Source organism: Oryx dammah, unplaced genomic scaffold (genome assembly GCF_014754425.2).
Source record: "Oryx dammah isolate SB20612 unplaced genomic scaffold, SCBI_Odam_1.1 HiC_scaffold_26, whole genome shotgun sequence".
Taxonomy (NCBI): Eukaryota; Metazoa; Chordata; class Mammalia; order Artiodactyla; family Bovidae; genus Oryx; species Oryx dammah.
In genome coordinates this window covers 44,374,577-44,398,703 of record NW_024070210.1, presented here as the reverse complement: position 1 = coordinate 44,398,703, position 24,127 = coordinate 44,374,577, and the positions used below count along the sequence as shown (strand labels likewise).

At 40.7% G+C, this 24,127-nt stretch overlaps 1 protein-coding gene across 3 annotated transcripts in view; it reads right to left on the bottom strand.

Annotated features, from left to right (window-relative positions):
• Positions 1-21,090: 21,090 nt before the first annotated feature.
• Positions 21,091-24,127, bottom strand: part of MAPK6 (mitogen-activated protein kinase 6) — a 33,438-nt gene continuing 30,401 nt past the window's right edge. For 2 of the 3 annotated variants that reach the window (XM_040226532.1, XM_040226533.1), the window contains exon 6: positions 21,205-23,452. In XM_040226532.1, the coding sequence (XP_040082466.1) occupies positions 22,351-23,452 (1,102 nt within the window). In that variant the 3' untranslated portion in view covers positions 21,205-22,350. Of the gene's footprint in view, positions 23,453-24,127 lie in introns of all 3 variants that reach the window. The other variant, XM_040226531.1, reaches the window with a different exon arrangement.

Sequence of the window (24,127 nt, the reverse complement as noted above, 5' to 3'; positions counted from 1 at the left end):
TACCAAGGGAAGATGACTGAACTTTTCATTAAGCTTCTAGCAGGCAGGTGCTGGAGGGTGCCAGAAATCCATTCATCTTCGGCATCCTAGGACAAGCCTTGTATGCAAGTTGCTTTGTCTGTTAAAGCCTGCCACCTACCAACCTTGAGTGGTCTCCCTCTTTCTTCACGCTCTCCTCCTTGTCCTCCCTGTACAGGAGCCAGTTTGCAAACTGACACCACCTACCCCCATAAATTACCAGATAAAGTACAGGATGCTTAGTTACACTTGAATTTCAGATAAACAATGACTATAATCCTCATATGCCAATTAGAAACTAATATTCTAATATTAGCAATATTTTTATGGGACTAGCTTGCTTCCCTGCTCCCTCAAGGGATATGTCCAATTCCGAGTCATACGTCTCAGGAAACTTCAAAGCCACAGCTTTCCACCATGTCTTTCTAATTCATTCACTGTCCTCACTGTCCAGATACAGTAGGTCATTTTTACCATAAACAATGTTGCCTAGTAACGTACCTGACATTCTACCTTCGTCAGATTTTCAGGAGAACTATAAAATGTAAACTTCACAGAGAATGAGAAATGATATTTTTTTTCCAGCCCTATGCAAATAGAGGCCTTTTCAGCAGTCAGAGCTAATTCAAAGTAGAAATAGATGATAAAGGAAAAACTCAATTTTCCACCTGAGCCAGGAAAACCCCAGTGTTTCCCGACTGTGTCTTCTTTACTACTCACACAAAACACTTCACTTCTGACACTCCTGATCCCCAAATGTCTGGAGGTTTTCCCCTACACCAAGCAGAAACAAAGGAGAGGCAGTCAAGAGACAGCAGCGCAGTGTGGGGCAAGCTTCTGCTTCCCTCTCAGAGAACATACCTAACAAAACACCGCTGAGTTCTTCTGAGACCTGAAGCTCCGCCCAGCCCGAGGACGTTAATTTCAGGCTGAGCTCGAGGCTCCTGGAACACCACCCTGTTACCTCACCACCAACCAATCAGGAGAAAGTCTGCAGACAGTGGAAGACTACCAAGACTCTGACCCCCGCCCCCCAGGTGTTTCTCCCTTCAAAAACTGTCATGGCCCCAGCAGAATCCAGAGCTGGTTTTTGGACATGAGTTCACCTTCTCCCCAATTCGCCAACCTCCTGAATAAAACAACTTTTCTTTTCTAATCAACACTCACTCTTGTGTATTGGCTTTTGAGTGGCAAACCGCTGAACCTGAGTTTAGTTACAGTACAGTTTTTTTTCTTTACTATTAATACATATTCTTCTAACTTTTAGTAATGAAAAATGGAAGACATATATAGTGTTGAGTCATCTGTCCACAAGGAGTTATTTTAGTACCTACTATATGGTTGGCACTGCTCTAGGCATTTGGGATACATTATTGAACAAAACTGACAAGGTCCTGCCTTCTGGGAGCTTACATTGAGTGGATGAGGGAGACACACAACAACCAATTAGCATAAGAAATAAGAAAATTGCTTAATAAGTAAGAGATGATAAGTGTTCCATCACTTCATGGGAAATAGATGGGGAAACAGTGGAAACAGTGTCAGACTTTATTTTTTTGGGCTCCAAAATCACTGCAGATGGTGACTGCAGCCATGAAATTAAAAGACACTTACTCCTTGGAAGAAAAGTTATGACCAACCTAGATAGCATATTCAAAAGCAGAGACATTACTTTGCCGACTAAGGTCCGTCTAGTCAAGGTTATGGTTTTTCCAGTGGTCATGTATGGATGTGAGAGTTGGATTGTGAAGAAAGCTGAATGCTGAAGAACTGATGCGTTTGAACTGTGGTGTTGGAGAAGACTCTTGAGAGTTCCTTGGACTGCAAGGAAATCCAACCAGTCCATTCTGAAGGAGATCAGCCCTGGGATTTCTTTGGAAGGAATGATGCTAAAGCTGAAACTCCAGTACTTTGGCCACCTCATGAGAAGAGTTGACTCATTGGAGAAGACTCTGATGCTGGGAGGGATTGGGGGCAGGAGGAGAAGGGGACGACAGAGGATGAGATGGCTGGATGGCATCACTGACTCGATGGACGTGAATCTGGGTGAACTCCGGGAGTTGGTGACGGACAGGGAGGCCTGGCGTGCTGCGATTCATGGGGTCGCAAAGAGTCGGACACGACTGAGCGACTGAACTGAACTGAACTGAAGAAAACTAAAGTAGAGTAGGATGGGGAACTGGAATGCTGAGGGGTGGGGCAAGGGTTGGCTGCAGGGCTAAACAGGGGCACAAAGGCTCCAAGACAAAGGGGTTAGTCCACAAGACTATCAAGAGAAGTACACCGATATGCAAAAGTACATCTATAACCTCACCTGTTAAATTTATACTTTAACACCTATACTACGTATATATCCATGTGGTTTCTTTACATATCTTGTATTTTCATAGAAAAAAAGTACTACAAAATATTTACAGTTGATATCTGTGGAAGAATGTGGTGATTTTTCTATTTAATTTTTTTTATAATTTACTGTATTTGCTATGTTTTATAACATCAGATAGACCTAGTTTATTATCAGAAGTAAAACAATATATAACATTACATGTTTAAAAAAGCAGAGCTATTTTTCCTTTCAACCCCAGGAAAGTTGTTCTTAAAGGGGCAAGGAGGTGTGGTTTGACAGCAGTAAGGGGTCTGACCTTTCTGAGGAGACTGTATTCTTCCTCAAGGGGGAGCTTTACCTTTAAATAAGGAGGCAGCTGAGTCATGAGTCAGGAGTGGATTTCAAGGGAGCCATGTGTAAAGGGTAAATTTTTCAAAAGTCCACCTCCACACCTAAAGAACCAAGTTCAGAGTGGCTCGAATGCTTCTGACACTCTAACGCCCAATGGGACCTAATTAAACTTAGAAGATTTTGCACAAGGAGGGAAACTATGAGCAAGGTGAAAAGGCAGCCTTCAGAATGGGAGAAAATAATAGCAGATGAAACAACTGACAAAGAATTAACTTCCAAAATATACAAGCAGCTCACGCAGCTCAATACCAGAAAAATGAACAAACCAATCAAAAAGTGGGCCAAAGAGCTAAACAGACATTTCTCCAAAGAAGCCATACAGATGGCTAATAAACAAATGAAAAGATGCTCCACATCACTATTATTAGAGAAATGAAAATCAAAATCACAAATGAAGCATCATTTGATGCCGCTCAGAATGGCCACCATCAAAAAGACTACAAACAATAAATGCTGGAAAGGATGTGGAGAAAAGGGAACCTTCTTACATTATCGGTGGGAATGCAAACTAGTACAGCCACTATGGAGAACAGTGTGGAGGTTCCTTAAAACACTAGAAATAGAACTGCCATATGACCCAGCAATGCCACTGCTGGGCATACACACCAAGGAATCCAGAATTAAAAGAGACACATGTACCCCAATGTTCACTGAAGCGCTGTTTACAATAACTAGGACATAGAAGTAACCTAGATGTCCATCAGCAGACGAATGGATAAGGAAGTTGTGGTCATATACACAAATTTGAGTCAGTTCTAATGAGGTAGATGAAACTGGAGCCTATTATAGAGAGTGAAGTAAGTCAGAAAGAGAAACACCAACACAGTTCAGTTCAGTTCAGTCGCTCAGTCGTGTCCGACTCTTTGCAACCCCATGAATCGCAGCACGCCAGGGCTCCCTGTCCATCACCAACTCCCGGAGTTCACTCAGACTCACGTCCATCGAGTCGGTGATGCCATCCAGCCATCTCATCCTCTGTCATCCCCTTCTCCTCCTGCCCCCAAATCCTCTCAGCATCAGTCTTTTCCAATGAGTCAACTCTTCGCATGAGGTGGCTAAAGTACTGGAGTTTCAGCTTTAGCATCAGTCCTTCCAAAGAAATCCCAGGGTTGATCTTCAGAATGGACTGGTTGGATCTCCTTGCAGTCCAAGGGACTCTCAAGAGTCTTCTTCAACACCACAGTTCAAAAGCATCAATTCTTTGGCGCTCAGCCTTCTTCACAGTCCAACTCTCACATCCATATATGACTACTGGAAAAACCATAGCCTTGACTAGATCGACCTTTGTTGGCAAAGTAATGTCTCTGCTTTTCAATACGCTATCTAGGTTGGTCATAACTTTCCTTCCAAGGAGTAACTGTCTTTTAATTTCATGGCTGCAGTCACCATCTGCAGTGATTTTGGAGCCCAAAAAAATAAAGTCTGACACTGTTTCCACTGTTTCCCCATCTATTTCCCATGAAGTGATAGGACCAGATGCCATGATCTTTGTTTTCTGAATGTTGAGCTTTAAGCCAACTTTTCTACTCTCCTCTTTCACTTTCATCAAGAGGCTTTTTAGTTCCGCTTCACTTTCTGCCATAAGGGTGGTGTCATCTGCATATCTGAGGTTATTGGTATTTCTCCCGGCAATTCTGATTCCAGCTTGTGCTTCTTCCAGTCCAGCGTTTCTCATGATATACTCTGCATAGAAGTTCAATAAGCGGGGTGACAATATACAGCCTTGACGTACTCCTTTTCCTATTTGGAACCAGTCTGTTGTTCCATGTCCAGTTCTAACTGTTGCTTCCTGACCTGCATACAGATTTCTCAAGAGGCAGGTCAGGTGGTCTGATATTCCCATCTCTCTCAGAATTTTCCACAGTTTATTGTGATCCATACAGTCAAAGGCTTTGGTATAGTCAATAAAGCAGAAATAGATGTTTTTCTGGAACTCTCTTGCTTTTTCCATGATCCAGCGGATGTTGGCAATTTGATCTCTGTTCCTCTGCCTTTTCTAAAACCAGCTTGAACATCTGGAAGTTCACGGTTCACGAACTGCTGAAGCCTGGCTTGGAGAATTTTGAGCATTACTTTACCAGCGTGTGAGATGAGTGCAAATCCTAAATCAAATCCCTTATGACTATACAGTGGAAGTGAGAAATATATTTAAGGGACTAGATCTGATAGATAGAGTGCCTGAAGAACTATGGACAGAGGTTAGTGACGTTGTACAGGAGACAGGGATCAAGACCATCCCCATGGAAAAGAAATGCAAAAAAGCAAAATGGCTGTCTAGGGAGGCCTTACAAATAACTGTGAAAAGAAGGGAAGCAAAAAGCAAAGGAGAAAAGGAAAGCTATAAGCATCTGAACGTAGAGTTTCAAAGAATAGCAAGAAGAGATAAGAAAGCCTTCCTCAGCGACCAATGCAAAAAAATAGAGGGAAACAGCAGAATGGGAAAGACTAGAGATCTCTTCAAGAAAATTAGAGATACCAAGGGAACATTTCATGCAAAGATGGGCTCAATAAAGGACAGAAATGGTCTGGACCTAACAGAAGCAGAAGATATTAGAAAGAGGTGGCAAGAATACACAGAAGAACTGTACAAAAAAGAGGTTCATGACCCAGATAACCACGATGGTGTGATCACTCACCTAGAGCCAGACATCCTGGAATGTGAAGTCAAGTGGGCCTTGGAAAGCATCACTACGAACACAGCTAGTGGAGGTGATGGAATTCCAGTTGAGCTATTTCAAATCCTGAAAGATGATGCTCTGAAAGTGCTGCACTCAATATGCCAGCAAATTTGGAAAACTCAGCAGTGGCCGTAGGACTGGAAAAGATCAGTTTTCATTCCAATCCCAAAGAAAGGCAATGTCAAAGAATGCTCAAACTACCAACACAGTGTATTAACACATATACATGGAATTTAGAAAGACAGTAATGACAACCCTATATATGCAAGACAACAAAAGAGACACAGACCTAATGAACAGACTTTTGGACTATGTGGGAGAAGACAAGGGTGGGATAATTTGAGAGAATAGTATTGAAACATGTGTATTACCATACATAAAACAGATGACCAGTGCAAGTTCAATGTATGAAGCAGGGCACCCAAAGCTGGTGCTCTGACACAACCCAGAGGGATGGGGTGAGAAGGGAGGAGGGAGGTGGATGCAGGGTGGGGGGAAACATGTGCACCCGTGGCTGATTCATGTTGATGTATGGCAAAAACCACCACACTATTACAAAGTAATTATCTTCCAATTAAAATAAATAAACTAATTTTTTTTAAGTCCATTTTCCTTGAAATCAGTTAGCAAGTACAGTTTAGCAAAGCTTGGACTCAGCAAATACAAGAAGGAAGAGCATGCTCCTCAACCTTAGGGAGTTAACAATTCAACCAGAGATTAGCCTTCCACTGGGAAAAGAGGAAGAGACCGGTGAGGCAAGGGAAGATTTGGCAGAGATTCATCAATGCAGAAGCAAATGTGAATCAGCAGGATGTTATCAGATGCTTGAAAGATGGGTACATAGAGGAGGGAAGGGCTCCAGGGGAGGAGGGCAGGTGGAGAAGCAGAAAGAGGCAGAGGCCAGCAAGTCCATACTGGAGGCACAAGGTAGTGCTGTGAAAAGCCTGTGACCTGAACTGATACTGGGGATTTTGCAACCTAATGACCCCGAGGAAGGGGTCACCAGGAATTGCACTCCTGGCCATGGGTCTCTTAGCAAACTTGACCCACATGAAACCAAAGAGCAAAGAGACACTTGTGGTTTGTGATGCTGATGCAGCCATCCCATTGCTGCCAACCAACTTGACTTGCAAGTGTTTACTTGGTCAGAGGGAAGCTGGGTGCAATCCCACTTTCATCATCGAGGCTTGCTTCCCTGCATGCTCAGAAACATGGTGGGGCAGGTCCTGGCCAGAGGATGAGAGAATGAAGGGGGACTAGGCATGCTCCTGGAGGAAAATGTATCTTTCTCATCCCAATACATGATGTGCTGGGAAAAGAGAAGAAGACCAGCTATCCCAACCTGGGGGTCAGGGAAGGCTTCCTGGAGAAGACAGTACTTGAATTGGTTGGGAAGAGCATGTGGGAGTCTGAGAGGAGGAGAGGGTTCCAGGCAGAGGGAGCAGCACAGGAGAGGGAAGGGGGCATCTCTTCATGCAGTAACCTCAGCCTAGCTGGACTCTGACATTGAGTGCGTGGACAAGGTAAGGGGCGATGCTGGAGTGGAGGCCACTTTCTCTGCAGGGCGACGGGAAGCTTTGAGGGTTTTAAACAATGGAGTTAGCTGATGATTGATACGGAAGTTTGCTAAAGTCACCAATGACCCTTGTGTTGCCGAATCCATTTTGTACTTTTCAGTCTGCGTCTAACGTGAATTCTCATGGTAGCGTTTGGTCCCACTGCCCTCTCCCTCCATCCTGGAGCATTCTCATGTCTTGACTTCAGTCACCACATTCTCCTGGTATTCTGTCCACCTCCCTGGTCACTCTTCTCAGCTGCTACTTCTCTCACTGGGCTCTGAATGTTGGTATTTGACAGGGTGTGTCTTGGCGCCTTCTCGCCATTCACTCTTGCTCTCAACCACTTCATTTATTCCCATGGCTTCACATGCATCTATTATACGTAACAGAATCAGGGAGAGGAGAGGAATCAGAATCAAGTCAAATCAAGCATTGGGTCCTGTCTCAGGGGTGTCATGGCTGAGTCTGCATGTTCATGCTGAACCATCAACAATTGTGGGATGAGTCAGGGTGGAGAGGGTCAGAATGAGTAGTTCAGAGATTAGTAGAGGCATGTAATGAGGTGGGGGGCGGGGAAGAGGAGAGTTGCAGTTTAGTATAGTTAGTTTCCTGGATCAGAAAGAAAGCAGAGAACACAACTCACTGTTCCCAAGCATGGAGGGAGTGGTGGACGCTGATGCACATTAAAAGACCAAGTCCAAGGTCATAGAAAAATGTGATTGCAGAGAGGTTCAGGAAAGACGCATAGGCCCATCTGACTCCAAAGTCCAGGAAATCACCCAAGGCAGGGATCCAGACCACAAGAGCAAGGCCAGCAGACTGGTGGCCGTGGCCTGGCTTGAACTTCTGCTGTGGTGTGGGCAGGCAGGCAGGCATCCAAGGATATGCTCCCAGATGAGGACAAAGGCTTGGGGGTGTTGGTGGACTCTGTGTGCAGTCCAGACCACACTGACACATTCATGGTGAGACAGGGAAATCGTGAGCCATTCCTGATCCCTTATGGTTTCCAACCTTACATGCCCCAGGACAAAGAATTTAGCCACTGATAAAGCAAATTCCTTTTGTGCTTCATTAGGAGTAAGGCTACAAACAAGATCCAAACATGGTCTAAAGAAATTTTTGTGGCATTTACAATCAGCAGGAAAAGGCAGATTATTCAGTAAATGATGTTAGAACAATTGACTATCTATTTAGAAAAAATTAAGTTAGAGTCTTACCTTAAAATCAAGAACTAAAATAAATTTAATAATTAGTAATTAATTTTAAAACTTCCCAGAAAGAAAAGCCTAGGTTCCAATGACTTCATTGATGAATTCTATCAAACATTCAAAGAGAACTAATACTAATCTTTCACAAACTCTCCCCCCAAAATAGAAGAAAGAATATTTTCTAATTCATTATTTGAAAAGACAACCCCCCCAAAAAAAAAAAAGAAAAGACAACCCCCTGAATGGGAGAAAATATTTGCAAATCATATATCTGATAAGGGATTTGTACAGAGAATACATAAAGAACTCTCACAACTCAGTAATAAAAAGACAACCCAATTTAAAAATGGGCAAAGATCCAGGTAGATATTTTTCCAATGAAGATATACAAATACCCAATAAACACATGAAAATATCTCAGCATCATTAGTCATTAGGGGAATGGAAATCAAAATCACAATGAACAGACATAGAGAACAAACTTATGGCTACAAGGGGAGAAGAGGGAATGGGCTGGATTGGGAGGTCACAATTGATGTATACACACTTCGTTGTTGTTTAGTAGCTAAATTGTGTCCAAATCTTTTGAGACCCCATGGACTGAAGCCCACCAGGCTCCTCTGTCCATGGGATTTCCCAGGCAAGAATACTGGAGTGGGTTGCCACCAGTTGGATTGAACCCATGTCTCCTGCACTGATAGGCAGATTCTTTCCCATGCACCATATGGGACCTGCAATACATTTTCATGTCTGAGTGAGAAGCTGAAGCCTTCCACACTGAGGCAGCAGGCTGAAAGTAAGCCCTGGGGGATCTTTGAAATGTTCAGTGTAAGGAGAATTTTGACCCAGCATTTCTACTTCTAGAATTGTATCCTCAGAAATGTTTCAAAGGCACCCAAAGAATGCTTACTATAGTTATGTTGGTCAGTCAGTCAGTCAGTTCAGTCACTCAGTCGTGTCTGACTCTTTGTGACCCCATGAATTGCAGCACACCAGGCCTCCCTGTCCATCACCAACTCCTGGAGTTTACTCAAACTCACGTCCATCGAATCGGTGATGCCATCCAGCCATCTCATCCTCTGTTGTCCCCTTCTCCTCCTGCCCCCAATCCCTCCCAGCATCACAGTCTTTTCCAATGAGTCAACTCTTCACATGAGGTGGCCAAAGTACTGGAGTTTCAGCTTTAGCATCATTCCTTCCAAAGAACACCCAGGATTGATCTCCTTTAGAATGGACTGGTTGGATCTCCTTGCAGTCCAAGGGACTCTCAAGAGTCTTCTCCAACACCACAGTTCAAAAGCATCAATTCTTTGGCGCTCAGCTTTCTTCACAGTAGTAGTAAACAATTAATGTCCATTCATAGGAAACTAGCTACAAATAATGAATCCTCACCATTAGACACTAAATGGCCATTAAAAAAAAAAAAAACTCAATTACTGATGACATAGAAAGATGCTTGAAATAGATTGTTAGAGAAGAAAAATAAGTTACAGAACAGTATGTCTAATGTCAATTTTGAAAAAATAATGGTATGGATGTTTGCATATGCATAGAAAAATTTCTGGATAAGTACACAATGAACTGGTGGCTCAGAGGTTAAAGCATCTGCCTGGAATGCAGGGGACCCGGCTTCGATCCCTGGGTGGGGAAGATCCCCTGGAGAAGGAAATGGCAACCCACTCCAGTACTCTTGCCTGGAGAATCCCATGGAGGGAGGAGCCTGGTATGCTACAGTCCATGGGGTCACAAAGAGTCGGACACGACTGAGTGACTTCACTTCACTTAATTTCACACAATGAACTATAACAGCAGTTACCTGTGAGGACTGGATATTTGGAAGAGAGAGAGTATGGGGGGTGGGGGGAGGAAATTTTTTTTGTATACCTTTGAATCATTTTTATACTTTGATAAATATGGAAAAATAAAGCAATTACCTTAGGAGAAAACCAGAAAGGAAGCAGAGAAGGTGAGAAGGAAGGTACAATATAGGAATGGTAATTAACATTGATTTTTACCTAGATGATGGAGTTTTGGAGAATTTTTCCCATTTGCCTATCTGTATTTTCTTAACTTTTCAATGAGTTTTTATTAGTTGTTGGAAAAAATAGTTAGAAATAAAACAACGTCCTAATGCCTTTCTGTTCACCAGTTAAACAGATAAGGAAAGACTTGGTGACATGGGTACAAAAGGAGATAGTTTCCAAACAATGAAGCCATTTAGAAGAGAATGTTAGGAGAAATGGTGCTGGAAACACATATAGAAATGAAATCCGGGTGCTTTCCTGGTGGTCCAGTAGTTAAGATTCCATGCTCACAATGCAAGGGGCATGGGTTCGATCCCTGGTGGGGAAACTAAGATCCCACATGCCACCTGGTACAGTACAGAAAAAAAAAAAGAACGAAATCCTAAGTCACCTACTTAGTAATCATGAAAATGTTTCTTGGAGGCATCAGAACTTCAAAATTGTATTTTTGGTGCAACATGGACTTGAAACTTGAAAGTTCTATTATGCTAATTGATCACTACGGACTACAGTACTCAAATGATATATGTGAGTCCAGATGGTAAATAAGGTAACATTTTAATTTGTTAGAAGTCTTAGAACTTCTTTTGTCTTTTCTCCCATTGGTAAGTAAATAATCGAGTCAGGTAGGTTCCCTATCTTAAAGCAAGATAGACAAGGAAGTTTATTCCAATAATATGACATTTTTGAAAACCAATCATTTTTTAAACTTTAAAAGTATATTTACATATGTGTGAATACGGTATGTATATCTGTTTATCTGTCTATATATACTATAAGTATGCTATCTTAGGATACATATGATTACCAGGCATGTATGGTGGGAATTTCTGAGAGGGAGTAGACAACTGGGGAGAAACAAGCAAAGAGAATAAAATGCACTAAAAATGTACGAAATTACCTTTATGTATTTGTGTTAAATAAAAAATAGATTCAACAAATATTTGAGGATATATGCAGGCCCTTTTCTAGGTGTTGAGGTAGGTACATCAGTGAACAACTCTGACAAAGATCTCTATCCTCAAGAAGCTTACATTCCAGAAGATAATAAACTTTAGACATAACATGTTAGTAAATCATAACCTACATAACCGTGGTGATAGGTAAGGAAATAAGACAAAATATTCAATGAATGAGTAGAAAACCTACACTTCTCCTGTGTCTTTGCCCTACTACTACTACCATACTCACAACCTTCTGACACTACGTGTTGGGGGTGTTTCCCAATTCTGCAGTTGGGTCTGCAACTGGGAGACCAGCTGGGTCTCCCACAGATTAACTCAATTCTGACACTGTCTCTCAGGAGATAGCTGCAGATCCCACATGTTAAGGGGATCTGAGGCTGCCCCCACTTCAGATGCCAACCACATGCAGTCAGTCCAGGTTACCTGCAACTTTTACCTTGGCTACAAATTTGGGGTTCCCACAGCCTCTTCCCCTTTGGATTTGATTAGTTGCCAGAACAGCTCATAGAACTCAGGAAAACATCTACTTATGCTTAAAGGTTTATTGCTGTGTAATAAAGCATGTGATGAAGGATGCCGATAGATAGGCAAATGAAGAGATACAGGAGGTGAAACCTGGGAGGATCCTGAGCACAAGAGTTTCTTCCCCATGTAGTTGCGTGAATCACCTTCCCAGTATACACGTGTTTTCATCAACCTGGAAACTCTGAATTCCATCCTTGTAGGATTTTTATGAAGGCTTCATCACATTAATAGGATTGGTCATAAACTCCATTTCCAGGCCCTCTTCCATCTCTGGAGAATGGATAGGGGGCTGAAAACATCAAGCTTCTAATCATAGTTGGTCTTTCTGGTCACCAGTTCCCATCTAGGAGCCTACCAGGGGTCACTTCTTTGGAACAAAAGATGCTGCTAACACTGGGAAATTCCAAGGGATTTAGGAATTCCGTGCTTCTAGTGGTCTTATCACTTAAGAAATTACAAGGATTTTAAAAACTCTGTGCCAGGAACCAGGGGCAAGGACCAATATATTTCTACTATCTCACAATGAATAAATATAATTTTTAAGAATTACAATTAATGATAATTAAGTGATAGATACATAAAAATTAAATTAAAAGAATATATACACATATTTTTAAATTAAAAATAAATAATTGCTTTATCAGTAATTGGTTATTTAATACCACCAACAGAGAAATATACTGGTGTGACACTTTCAGTTTAGCTCACTCAGTCATGTCTGACTCTTTGCGACCCCATGAATTGCAGCATGCCAGGCCTCCCTGTCCATCACCAACTCCCAGAGTTTACCCAAACTTATGTCCATTGAGTCAGTGATGCCATCCAACCATCTCATCCTCTGTTGTCCCCTTCTCCTCCCGCCCTCAATCTTTCCTAGCATCAGAGTCTTTTCAAATGAGTCACTTAGCAGACATTAAAGGAAATTTTCATTCTGATTAAAAAAACCTGAAAAAGCACCTAAGAATTAGGTGGCCTGAATTCTAGTCCTGATTCCACCACTGCCCAAAGCTGGGGTAGTTACTTATTTCTCTATCTGTATCCTTAAACTTGCAGTTGGGGATAATAATATATGGTCTACTTGACTTCATAGGGTTATTGTGAAACTCACATGAAGTATGTAAGTATGCTCTAAACATCATCAAACAGGGACTCCCCTGGTGGTCCAGTGGTTAAGAATCTGCCTTCCAATGTGGGGTATGTGGGTTCCATCCTTGGTCGGAGAAGTAAGATCCCACACTCCACAGAACAACTAAGCTGGCTCACAGCACCAAAGTGCCTGCTACCACAATAAAGATCCAGTGCAGACCAAGAAAAAAAAAAATCCTCAAACACTATATACAAATCAAAGAATTGTGATTGATGAAGCTATAGATTGTTCTGATAAATCCAACAAGAGACAAGCCAGTGGAATCAATGCCTGGAGGACCCCGTGGGGTCCAGTTGCAAAAGCATTGTCCTTCAAAATGATCGAGGAAAGAGAGTTTATCACCATGTGTCACAGGCACACTGGGGACAGCCATCTAAAAACAACCCCTCTACCTGCCTTCTACTCTCCATTAAAAGGGCTGACTTCCAGCAGCAGTGTTTCCTCAACACAACCCAGCCACTGGTAATAGTTAAACACTATTGGTGGGCCAATATGATTTTCTTCCAGAGAAGCTTTGACTTAGAGGGAAACAGAGATGGACAGCCAGACAGAAGCAATCTGTACATCCGGAAGTTACACTTGAAGTGGGAGCTGTGAGCAGCCATCTTTGGGCCAGGAAGTCCGGTTGGTCTAGAAAGAAGGAGGCAGAGTTGAGAAACAGCCCTCCTTGTGCTGCTGGTGTCCTCCAGCCTGGTTCTGGTTCTTCTTGAGGCCCAGTTCTTGGGCTCCATGAGTCCCATGTTGAATCCCGATAAATTTTCAAAGGTTAGCATGGTTTCTGTTGCCAAAGTTCCTGAACTAAACATACAGTCTAGGCCTGGCTCATTTGGCAGGGTTACGATTAACAGGAATAGCACAGTGGCAGTTAAAAAATAAACCACCTTGTTCTGGCTTAACTGGGTCATGAACATATTGTGCAACCCTGACAGGTATAGTCATTCCAACAAAGAGAACAGGAAAATAGGCAAGCAGCTGAGTCAGGAGCAAAGACTGTCATTAACCTAAACTGTACCCACTTTTGGAAATGCAATTCAGGAAAATGAACCTGCTGGACCAGATGACATTTTTTTGAGAATTTCTAACTGCTCTTGAGACTGCAATTTAGAGCTTCTTAGTTATGGAGAGTCACACCTGAGGAACCCCAAAGTTACTCCTTCCCCACTGCAAATCATAGAAAGGCTGGAGAACCATGAACACTAATTTAACCTCAAAACTATTTAGCAAATAGAAAAGTCAATAGAGCCTCATTAGCCCTGAGCCCTGTCAATTCAAAAGGAAATTTGGAAAACAGCAGTCATCATTCATTTCCTTCGTGCCTTCATTCAACAAATATTGAGTGCCTACTATGTGCCAAGTACTGCATTAGGGGTTGAGGATACAACTGTGAAAAAAACTGATGAGGTCCTTGTCTCAAGGAACTTATGGTCTAAGTGGAGGGAGACAGACAATATAAAATGGGGATATAATGTGTTCTTGTATTTGCTGGAAAGAAAATCAACCAGCGCAGGCATACAGGAGTAATAGATGTGTTACCTCACATGCACTGGTCAGGGACAGCCTCTGTGATAAGTTGATGTTTGAACAGAGACTTCTAAGAAGGGAGGGAGGAAGGGATGCTGCACTCTGGGTCGAGCTTTCTAGGCCAAGGGAGAGCTAGTACCCAGCCTACGGTGGGAGCTGGTGGGAGCCAAGGTGGCTGTCCATCCCTCTCTTTCCCTCTCCTACGTCAAAATGTCTCATGAACTTGGCAAGGAGTCGTGGATGGGTGCCTTGTAGGCCTCAGTCAAACCCTTCACATTTCTTCTGAGGAGGGCAGTCATGGAGATTTTGAGTAATTAGAGGAGAGACATGATCTGATTTATGATTTAAAAGGGTCATTCGGGCTGCTGCACAGAGAATAAACTGTAGGGGATCCAGGGAGACCAGAAAAGAGACTATGGCCATAGTCCAGCAGACAGATGGTGGGTTAGATCACGTAGCAGTGATGGAGATGGTGAGAAGTGGTCCGATTCCAGATATTGCCATAGACTCAGAGGAATTGGTTGTGGGTTTTCAGAGGAAGGAACACCGAATGACTCTGAGGCTTCACTTGTTCTCCAGGGAGACAAAAAGCAACGCAGACTCTTTACAGCAAACACAGAAAGTGGACATGAACTGTTTAGTCTTTATAGATCTGAGAGCTGCCTGTGCTGAAGTAGTTCAGGCCAGGGTTTGGGCTGAGGAAGGATCAAAACCTGGAGGCAGGTGTTGGGCAGAGCTGATGAGCAGTATGCCACCTGTATGTCAAGGCCAGAAGTTACGATACTTAGATAAGGGGAAGCGATACTGAAAGTAAAGTCAAGGTCAGAGTTCAGAGCTTCAGTCCAATTGGGGAGGGAAAGGCAACAACTGAAACGGGACAAGAGCAAGGATAGTTTATATGACACATTCTGCTAAAAAGCTTTAAGTATATTTCATTTAATCCTTACAAAACCCCATGAGTTAGGTGTCGTTAGACTTATCTTACGGATGAGGAAAAGCAAGAGGAGGAATAACTCACACATGGCTGGTAGGCCGTAGAACACAGTACTAGGCTTGGTTTGGATCTGACTCTGAAGCTTGTGTGCTTAGACTGTGCAACACTGCAAGTTTCAATGTCTCAGTAGGCAGCTGAAATCATCTCAAGTTATGTGGGTGTGGGAGTGGTGAGCTCAAGTGGAAGCAGAGTCCAAGTCCACAGACAAATTTGGATCCAAATTTGTGGTTTAAGCTGGACGTGAAGAAACAGGCTTGGGCTGGAGTTTGAAATCAGAAGCCCAGGATCCGGGAAAGCACCAGTCATCCTACTGCAGCAGCACCAAGCTATAAGCAAGGCATTGTACTTGCAGACGGTTGTACCGCAAGGTTAAGTATCCTGTTTAGCTAGACTTGTAACACTATCACTGTGCTATATCAAGACAGCAAGGGTTAGCATACAAATCCAGTGGAATTTGTTAGATCTCTGCATTGGAACTGAGATAATGTTCCAACATGGCTAATCAAACATCCATCTTTTCTGTAAGATACTTATTACACACTAAGCCTTGGAAGAGCTTGTAAAGATCCTTCTCTTCACCTGGTTTATTTAAGGAGCATGCCCCAGGCACTATGAAGAAAGAGCTTGGTGAGTTCACAATGCTCTTTCAAAGGTAAACAACTTTGGACTTTGAATACTTTTGTTTCTGGCAAGGTTGCACTGAACCTAAAGTTTCATTCTTATTCTGCTTCAAAGGCATATTAATGCACTCAGTCCAGTGCATCTATTACAGAAATAAGACCTGAAGGAATATATACTGGTAAAGGTTAAACATCATGGCTATTATAGTGGGTTAGAATTCAAAAGGTGTCCCATTCAGAGTTGTCCCAGGTAGGCTATATTATTAGGCTCAGGTAATCTGCATCACCTAAATTAACAAGGACCAAAGAGATAAGTGCCAACCAATCAGAAGATGAGTTAATGGTGAAAGTGGATCCAAAACTTGGATCTCCCAATTTGTCCTTTTTTCTCTCAAGCCAGATTTCAACATATTAAACAGTAAGAAACCCGAATATTAAGAGGCAAACTACAATGATTAATATTTATTAATAATAGATACATGATAAACCCATTTAGGGTAAAGTCTTGGCTTGTTTTGAATTCAACAGTAAACGGAAACTGAAAAGGCCAGGATTAGGAGGTAAGCAATTCAAAGAACAAAACCAGCCCACTAAATGTACTACAGAAAACAGTACTTCTAAGTAATTTTGAAAGGAATAATACTATGCAGAACCTAGTAAAATACATTATTTTAACCTAGAAGTAAAGGTGCTACCATATTGGATTTTATAAGTTTGGTTTACTCCCTAGATGTAGGCCCAAGTATAAATTTATAAAATTGACTCACCTGTTCCCAAGCTGCAGCAACTGCAGTGAGAAATAAGAAACAAGACTATCTCATCATCACTGAAGCGACTGCACAAAAATCCCTAAGGCATAGTCTTAACTTTGTCATGAAGTTGTTTGGAATTAGAAATTTCGATTTCTACAACTCCAATACTTTGGCAACCTGATGCTAAGAATGGAGTCATTTGAAAAGACCCTGATGCTGGGAAAGACTGAGGGCAGGAGGAGAAGGGGACGACAGAGGATGAGATGGCTGGATGGCATCACTGACTCAACGGACATGGGTTTGGGTGGACTCCGGGAGTTGGTGATGGGCAGGGAGGCCTGGTGTGCTGCGGTTCATGGGGTCGCAAAGAGTCGGACACGACTGAGCGACTGAACTGAACTGAACTTCAGGTGAACACACCGAGCCTGGCAGGGTTAACTGAGTAGAAGAGTTGGTTTCTCTTTGGGAGGATGTGGAAGAACGGAAACTTTCATACACCTGGACAGCATGTAGCATCTCACAGACTTGAAGATATGCTTTCTCTGTGATCTAGCAGTTACACTATATATTACCCAAAAAACACTCTCATATGTGTTTACAAGAATTCTCACCGCAAATGTGTTTTTAGCAGCAAAATTTGAAAAACAAGTGTCATTTCAAAAATGGATACACTGCAAAACAGCAATTAAAATGGAATTAGGCCTACACACATCAACATAAACTTCAGACATGTTGAATGAAAAACCTGAGTTGAAAAAATATGCCATGATTTTAATATGCAACATTACATACTTACAAAATTAGTAAAAGTATAAAACTGTGTATGAGAATGATAAACCAAATTCAAAGAGTCTACCTCTGAGAACAGAGGCAGGGAAATGAGATGTGGGAGGGCTGAGGGGGATTCAATTTTATCTGTAGGTGTTTATCTGACACAAACTGACATTAGATAAAACTAATAAAGCAAGTGGTTTTTTTTTTTTTAATTCTACACTTTTTCTACATGCTTGAAATCTTATTTAAAGATCAACCAAAGAAGTGTGGGAGGGAAGGTGTTGCTATTTCCAAATTAAACCTAATATCTAAGATTCAGAAGTAGCTCTAAAAATCATGATGCCAAGCCATTAGTTCAGAGATGTGACTCATCTCATAACACAGATCATCCCAAAAGTCTGAAAACTGCACCACAGCTGGGACATTCCTCTAAGTCATAACCAGTCATTTAAAAATTATTTTTGGACATAGACAAGATGGCAGAATAGAAACCCTAGACCTCACTACCTCAGAGAAAAACTGACTTAACATATGGTCCAAAAAGCCTTCATGAGAACTCCAGATACCAGTTGACAATCTCAAAGCCAAGAAGAGACACAGTGAAATGAATAATTTGAAAAGCAGTTTTATTTCAACCATGTCAGCCCCCTCCTCAAGCCAATATAGCTCCTGCTTGGGAGGGAAAGCCCACCCTGTAGCTCCTTCTTTGGGAGGGAAATGGAAGACTAGAACAATCCCCCACTGTTTCAGGTTTTGGGGGATTGCCCAAGAGACTTGATTTCAGTTTGGCCTGACTCAAAGCAACATTCTTCAATGCCTGGGGGCCAATGAGAACAAAAGAGAGCTCAGGGAATTGTTGCAGTATCAGACAACCTCGGACAGACACTAGACAAAGCAAGAGACTATAACTCCTTGGAAAAGAAACCTGGTTGGGGGATGAAGAGTTGGAGGGGGCGCGGGGAGGAGTTTACACATACAAGTACAGAGATTACACAATCCTATAAAAGGTTTGAGACTCTCTAGCTGGGAAGTTCAGTTCAGTCGCTCAGTCGCGTCCGACTCTTTTGTGACCTCATTAACCGCAGCATGCCAGGCCTTCCTGTCCATCACCAACTCCCGGAGTTTACCCAAACTCATGTCCATTGAGTCAGTGATGCCATCTAACCATCTCATCCTCTGTTGTCCCCTTCTCCTCCTGCCTTCAATCTTTCCCAACATCAGGGTCTTTTCAAATGAGTCAGCTCTTCTCATCAGGAGGCCAATATTGGAGCTGGCAAGACTGCTGAAGATATTTCCCAGTACAAGTCAGTCTGTAAAGCAGGCAAAGGTACCTGTTTTTTCAAATGCAAAAATCAGAACAAAAAAATAACAAGAAATGGAAACAAGGCCCAAAGAAACAAAATGAATCCATAACTGACCAAAAAGAAATGGAGATCTATGCATCACCTGACAAAAACTCTATGATACAATGGTGGACACATGTCATTATACAGTTGTCCAAACCACGTACAATAGCAAGAGTTAACCCTAATTAAGGTAAACTAGGGACTTGGGCTGATTCTGATGTGGCAGTGCTATGTTCTCAGTTATAACAAATGAACCACTCTGCTGGGGGATGGTGATAATAGGGAAGATTATACATATATGGAGAAGTAGATACATCAGAAATCTTTGTACCTTACGCATACTTTTGCTGAGAATCTGAAATTTTCCTAAAAACAAATTCCATTAAAAAAAGACAAAAAAAGAAAAAGGCTTCAAATCAACAATCTAACTTTACACGTCAAGGAACAAGGGAAAAAACAAAAAAAGAACTGAACTGTTATCAGAAGGAAGAAAATAAAAACTGGAATAGAAATAAATGGAAATAGAGAAAAAATAAACAAATTTAATAAATGCTTAGCCAGAATAAGAGTCAACATAAATCAGAAATGAAAGAGAAATTAAAAAGGGATCACATGAGACTATAATGAACAACTGTATGCCAACAAATTGGATAATCTAGAAGAAATGGATACAATTCTATAAATATGCAACCTACAAGAGTGAATTGTGGAGATTAAATCAAATCATCAAAAGCCTCCCAACAAAGAAAGCCCAGGACCAGATAGACTCAATAGAAGTCTACCTAACATTTAAAGAAGAATTAATACCAATCCTTTTGAAACTCTTCCAAAAAACTAAAGAGGGAATACTTCCAAACTCATTCTATGAGGCCAGCGTTATCCTGATAGCAAAATCAGACAAAGATATAAGAAAATAAAACTACAGACCAATATGCCTGATAAATACTGATACAAAAATCCTCAAAAAAAAGAAAAAAAACCCCAAAACAAGCCAACTAAATCCAGTAGCATTTTAAAAGACTTATATACTATGGACAGGTGCAATTCCTGGAATATACGACTGGTTCAACATATGAAAAAAATCAATGTAATATAGCACATTATCAGGATAAATGTCAAAACCCACATGATTACTCTCAAGAGAAAAAGCATTTTACAAAATTCAACATCTTCTCATGATTAAAAACAAACAAACAAAAAAAACTCAACAAAATAGGAACAGAAGGAAACATAGCAAAGGCTACATATGAAAACCCACAAGTAACATCATATCCAAATGTGAAAAACTGAAAGCTTCTCCTCTAAGACCTTAACTTTTTAAGGTAATACGAGTATATAAATTCACAACGGTGATATTCACTGAAATCACTGAATTCATTATAAATATATGTATCTTTAAAACCTTTGTGAATCCACATGAAATCAATAAATAGGTCAGTGGGAAGGCAGAAGTCCAGATATTAAGAGAATGTACAAAACAAGAACGGAAGACAAACAGGAAAAGTGACATTAAAGAAAGAATGGTCATATTTGAATAGGTAAATGGGTATGTTCTTGAGCAAAGGAAAGATGATGCAGAACAAATACATTTAATACAATTAAAATACAAATACATCCTCCAACTGCACAGTTCAAAGCTTCCACACACATCTTACAAAATAGCTTTGAAATCTATAAAGCCTTACCATTTTAATATGTGAGGTTAAGTCAACAAGAGATTTCTGTATGGAGACAAAAAGAGTCTTTTTCTTCTAAGTTTTTTAGCCTAACATAGTTTAAACTATAGTCACAATTCAAAGATGCTGAAAAGTGGAACTAGAGAAGATTCTGCTAGTGATTTTCATTCTAGCTAGGTAATCATTTTCATTACCTAGAGTGAAAGTCACTCAGTCGTGTTTGACTCTTTGCGACCCCATGGACTATATATATATATATATATAGTTCATGGCATTTTCCAGGCCAGAATACTGGAGTGGGTAGCTGTTCCCTTCTCCAGGTGATCTTTCCGACCCAGGGATTGAACCCAGGTCTCCCACATTGCAAGTGAACTCTTTACCAGCTGAGCCGCCAGGGAAGCCCAAGAATACTGGAGTGGGTAGCCTCTCCCTTCTCCAGCGGATCATCCCGACCCAGGAATTGAACCAGGGTCTCCTGCACTGCAGGTGGATTCTTTACTGGTAGCTGAGGTACCAGGGAAGCCAAAGAGTTAAACAGGAACCATATTTGCTGGCCATGTTTTATTTGTCCTTTTTCTTCAAACAGGATATCCAAAGATACAGACAGTATTCCATAAAGTAAAATAGATGAGACAAATTCTAAGAGACTGCGATGCCACATGCGACATTTAACCTAATTTTATTCATGCTTGCTTTGGGATGGGGAATAGATCATTCAGTAAAAACATACAGTAAAAACAAAATATGTCTTATCATGTACAACTTTTAAACTACAATAATGATGTACCTTAATTACTTCCATGCACACAAGTCTAACATTACAGTTTTTTAAAAAATAAACACAATTAAGACTTCTAGGAGCATTTTATAATAAAGTAATTCCTAATTTTTCTTTGTAGATAGATCAAGCACCTCCAAAATACAAATTCCTATACACAGTGAGCGCTTTACTTAAAATGAATACTTAAGTAAATTCAGTACGTGGACAGCCTTAGGATAAGCTGACATTATATATTCAGCCAAGTAGGCAACAAACCATAGTGCCAAATGGAAAAAAGTGTATTTGCAAATAAATTTCAAAAACTAACTTTTTATAATTAAATACAGAAAATATACTGATTTGCTAAAATAAATAAGATGTGATGTAACACTTCACTATAAAGAATGCATACCAGAACATTTATAAACAGTGAGTGAATCTCATTAAGAAGAGTTTACTACAATAAACGCTGGCTAAATAGAAGTGCATATTGTGAAGCACTATGGGTGGTATATGTTTTGCCACATACTCTTGTTACCTTGAGGTAGATAACACATGTGTACCAAATTCGGCATTCATTTTCAGTTGCTGCTGGTATCATGTGTTTTTAAGAAATGTGTACAGTATGAAAAACTTGAAAATACTCATGAATGAAAAATGTTTTAGGAAAAAAATAGATATTTTCATGCAATTATGTACAGTCTCACTGTGTAAATTTCAAGGCAAGATTTTTGTTTCCTGTAAAACAGATCATTGTTCTATAAGAGAATGTTTTTTACTTGTCTTAGTGCATTTCTTTTGTCTCCTCCTGCATTGCATTATTTTGCTCTATTCTTTATTTCTGTGTGCAAACGACATGCCAGTTAAAATGAAAACCATCTCACATGTAGAAAAAAAGTCTGGATTTTAAAAGCCAAGAAAAAAATCCTTTCTAAATGACACCATCTGATTCAAGTAAAAAAAAAAAAAAGACTTAAACACTAGTAATAAAAAAAAGACAAAACACATTTCATGAAGAATACAGAGAGAAATGTCTGCTGAGTGTTTTAGTTCAGATGTTTCAGAATGCTGCTGTATGTCTTATGAGGAATCTGAGGGGAAGATTTCATAGCAGAAGGTGTTAATGTGGCCTGTATTGACTTAAGTGGTGACCCAACTGGACTGTGGAACTGCGGGATGCCTATGGATTCAAGCTGCTTGTTGAAGAGGAACTCCCCACTGCTGTTCAGAAATCCTTCCTCATTTCCTCTCTCCCCAAGCTTCCCATCCTCTATCGGCTCAGTTTCTAGCATTTCAGTATCTTCTTTTCTGCTAAAAAACTTGTCCAGGTAACTGGTGTAAGTGTTTTCCTTTTCAATTTGCTCATCCTTCCTTACCTCACAACAAAACTGATTTATGAGAAAACAGTCCTCCCCACCACCCACAAACTGGCTATCCCAAGAAGACTGGTACAACGCTTCTAATTGAGCCAAATTTGCCATTCCTTTTTCCTGTTTTTCTTGGCTTACTGACTTTGATATCAAACTTTTCAATTCTAGTTGGGACACTGAGCTATTCAAGTCATTTAATTTGTCAACAACATCAGTAGCCTCATGTTGTGAACTAAGTTGAATAGTTCCTGCAATAAAGGAATCAAAGTCAAATCCCTGATTCTTTTCCCTTTCTTTTTCAGCCAGTTGCTGTGATGCTTCCTCTAAAGCTATCTGGGCTTTAACCAATCCATTCCTTTCACATTTTGACTTGCCCTTCTTATCAGATTTTTCTTTGCTTTGTTCTTTCCAATTAGAAAGATCTATAATAAGCTTGGGCTCATAATAATGATTAACTTCACTCTCTCTCCAAACTAAGTTATCTAAATATGATGATGACCTCGTTTTGTAGTTACAAGTATGGCTACACTCCAGATCACAGTATTTGTTTTCATGATGATCTGGGTACTGCCAACAAGGCTCAGTAGAGTAACTGGTGTCAAAAGCAGGATCCTCCAAATACTTTTCACGATCTCCATCCAAATATTTTCGAGGATCAACTTGTACTTCTTCTTCATCAGTGACATCAGACAGAGCTCTTGGGTCTAGCTGAACTTCCTCAATATCAAAGTTGTTATGTATAGGCCAATCATGCTCTGAAAATTGACAATCATGGTACCTGAAAAAAATTAATACATTAGTGTTACTCCAGGTATATGATTTCACTTTCAAATTTACTGCATGCCTTTTGGGTCAAAGCACTATGCTTGCTAGGTCTATGAGGGGAATAATAAGAGTATTAAGTCATATAAGAATTTATAATCTTAATGGATAGATAAGCCCTGTTACTATATAAAGCGATATGATGCAATGGAGCATATAATTATATAAACTTCACATAAACATCTGAGTGGCTGGCTGGTCTACAGTTCAATTTCAAAATTTCTACAAACATAGTTTCACACACAGGGGAAAAAAAAAACCTTTATGGCCACAAAATGTAGATTTCTAATTTCAATCAGGTGCCATACAGATTTTTACTCTCTGGTAATCAAGCAGACTAGAAGAAGGCTTGCTGGAACTCATCCCCATGAGCAGAACAAAACTAGTCTCCATGTAAATGTGTTACTGATTGTGGTATCCTCTTACTGACACATTACAGCAAGGTGGCCACACTACAACCAAGCAGAGGCAGACTAAGACACAAGCGAAAACAGTGGCAGTTGAACAGAAGAGAACAGAAAAGAAATTAGATGACTTAACTAATAAGTATGGTAGAAAATGTCGAGATTGGAAGACATCTGGGTATGTGAGAAAACAACTATATATAGATAGTAGAAATGTTCATGTAGAT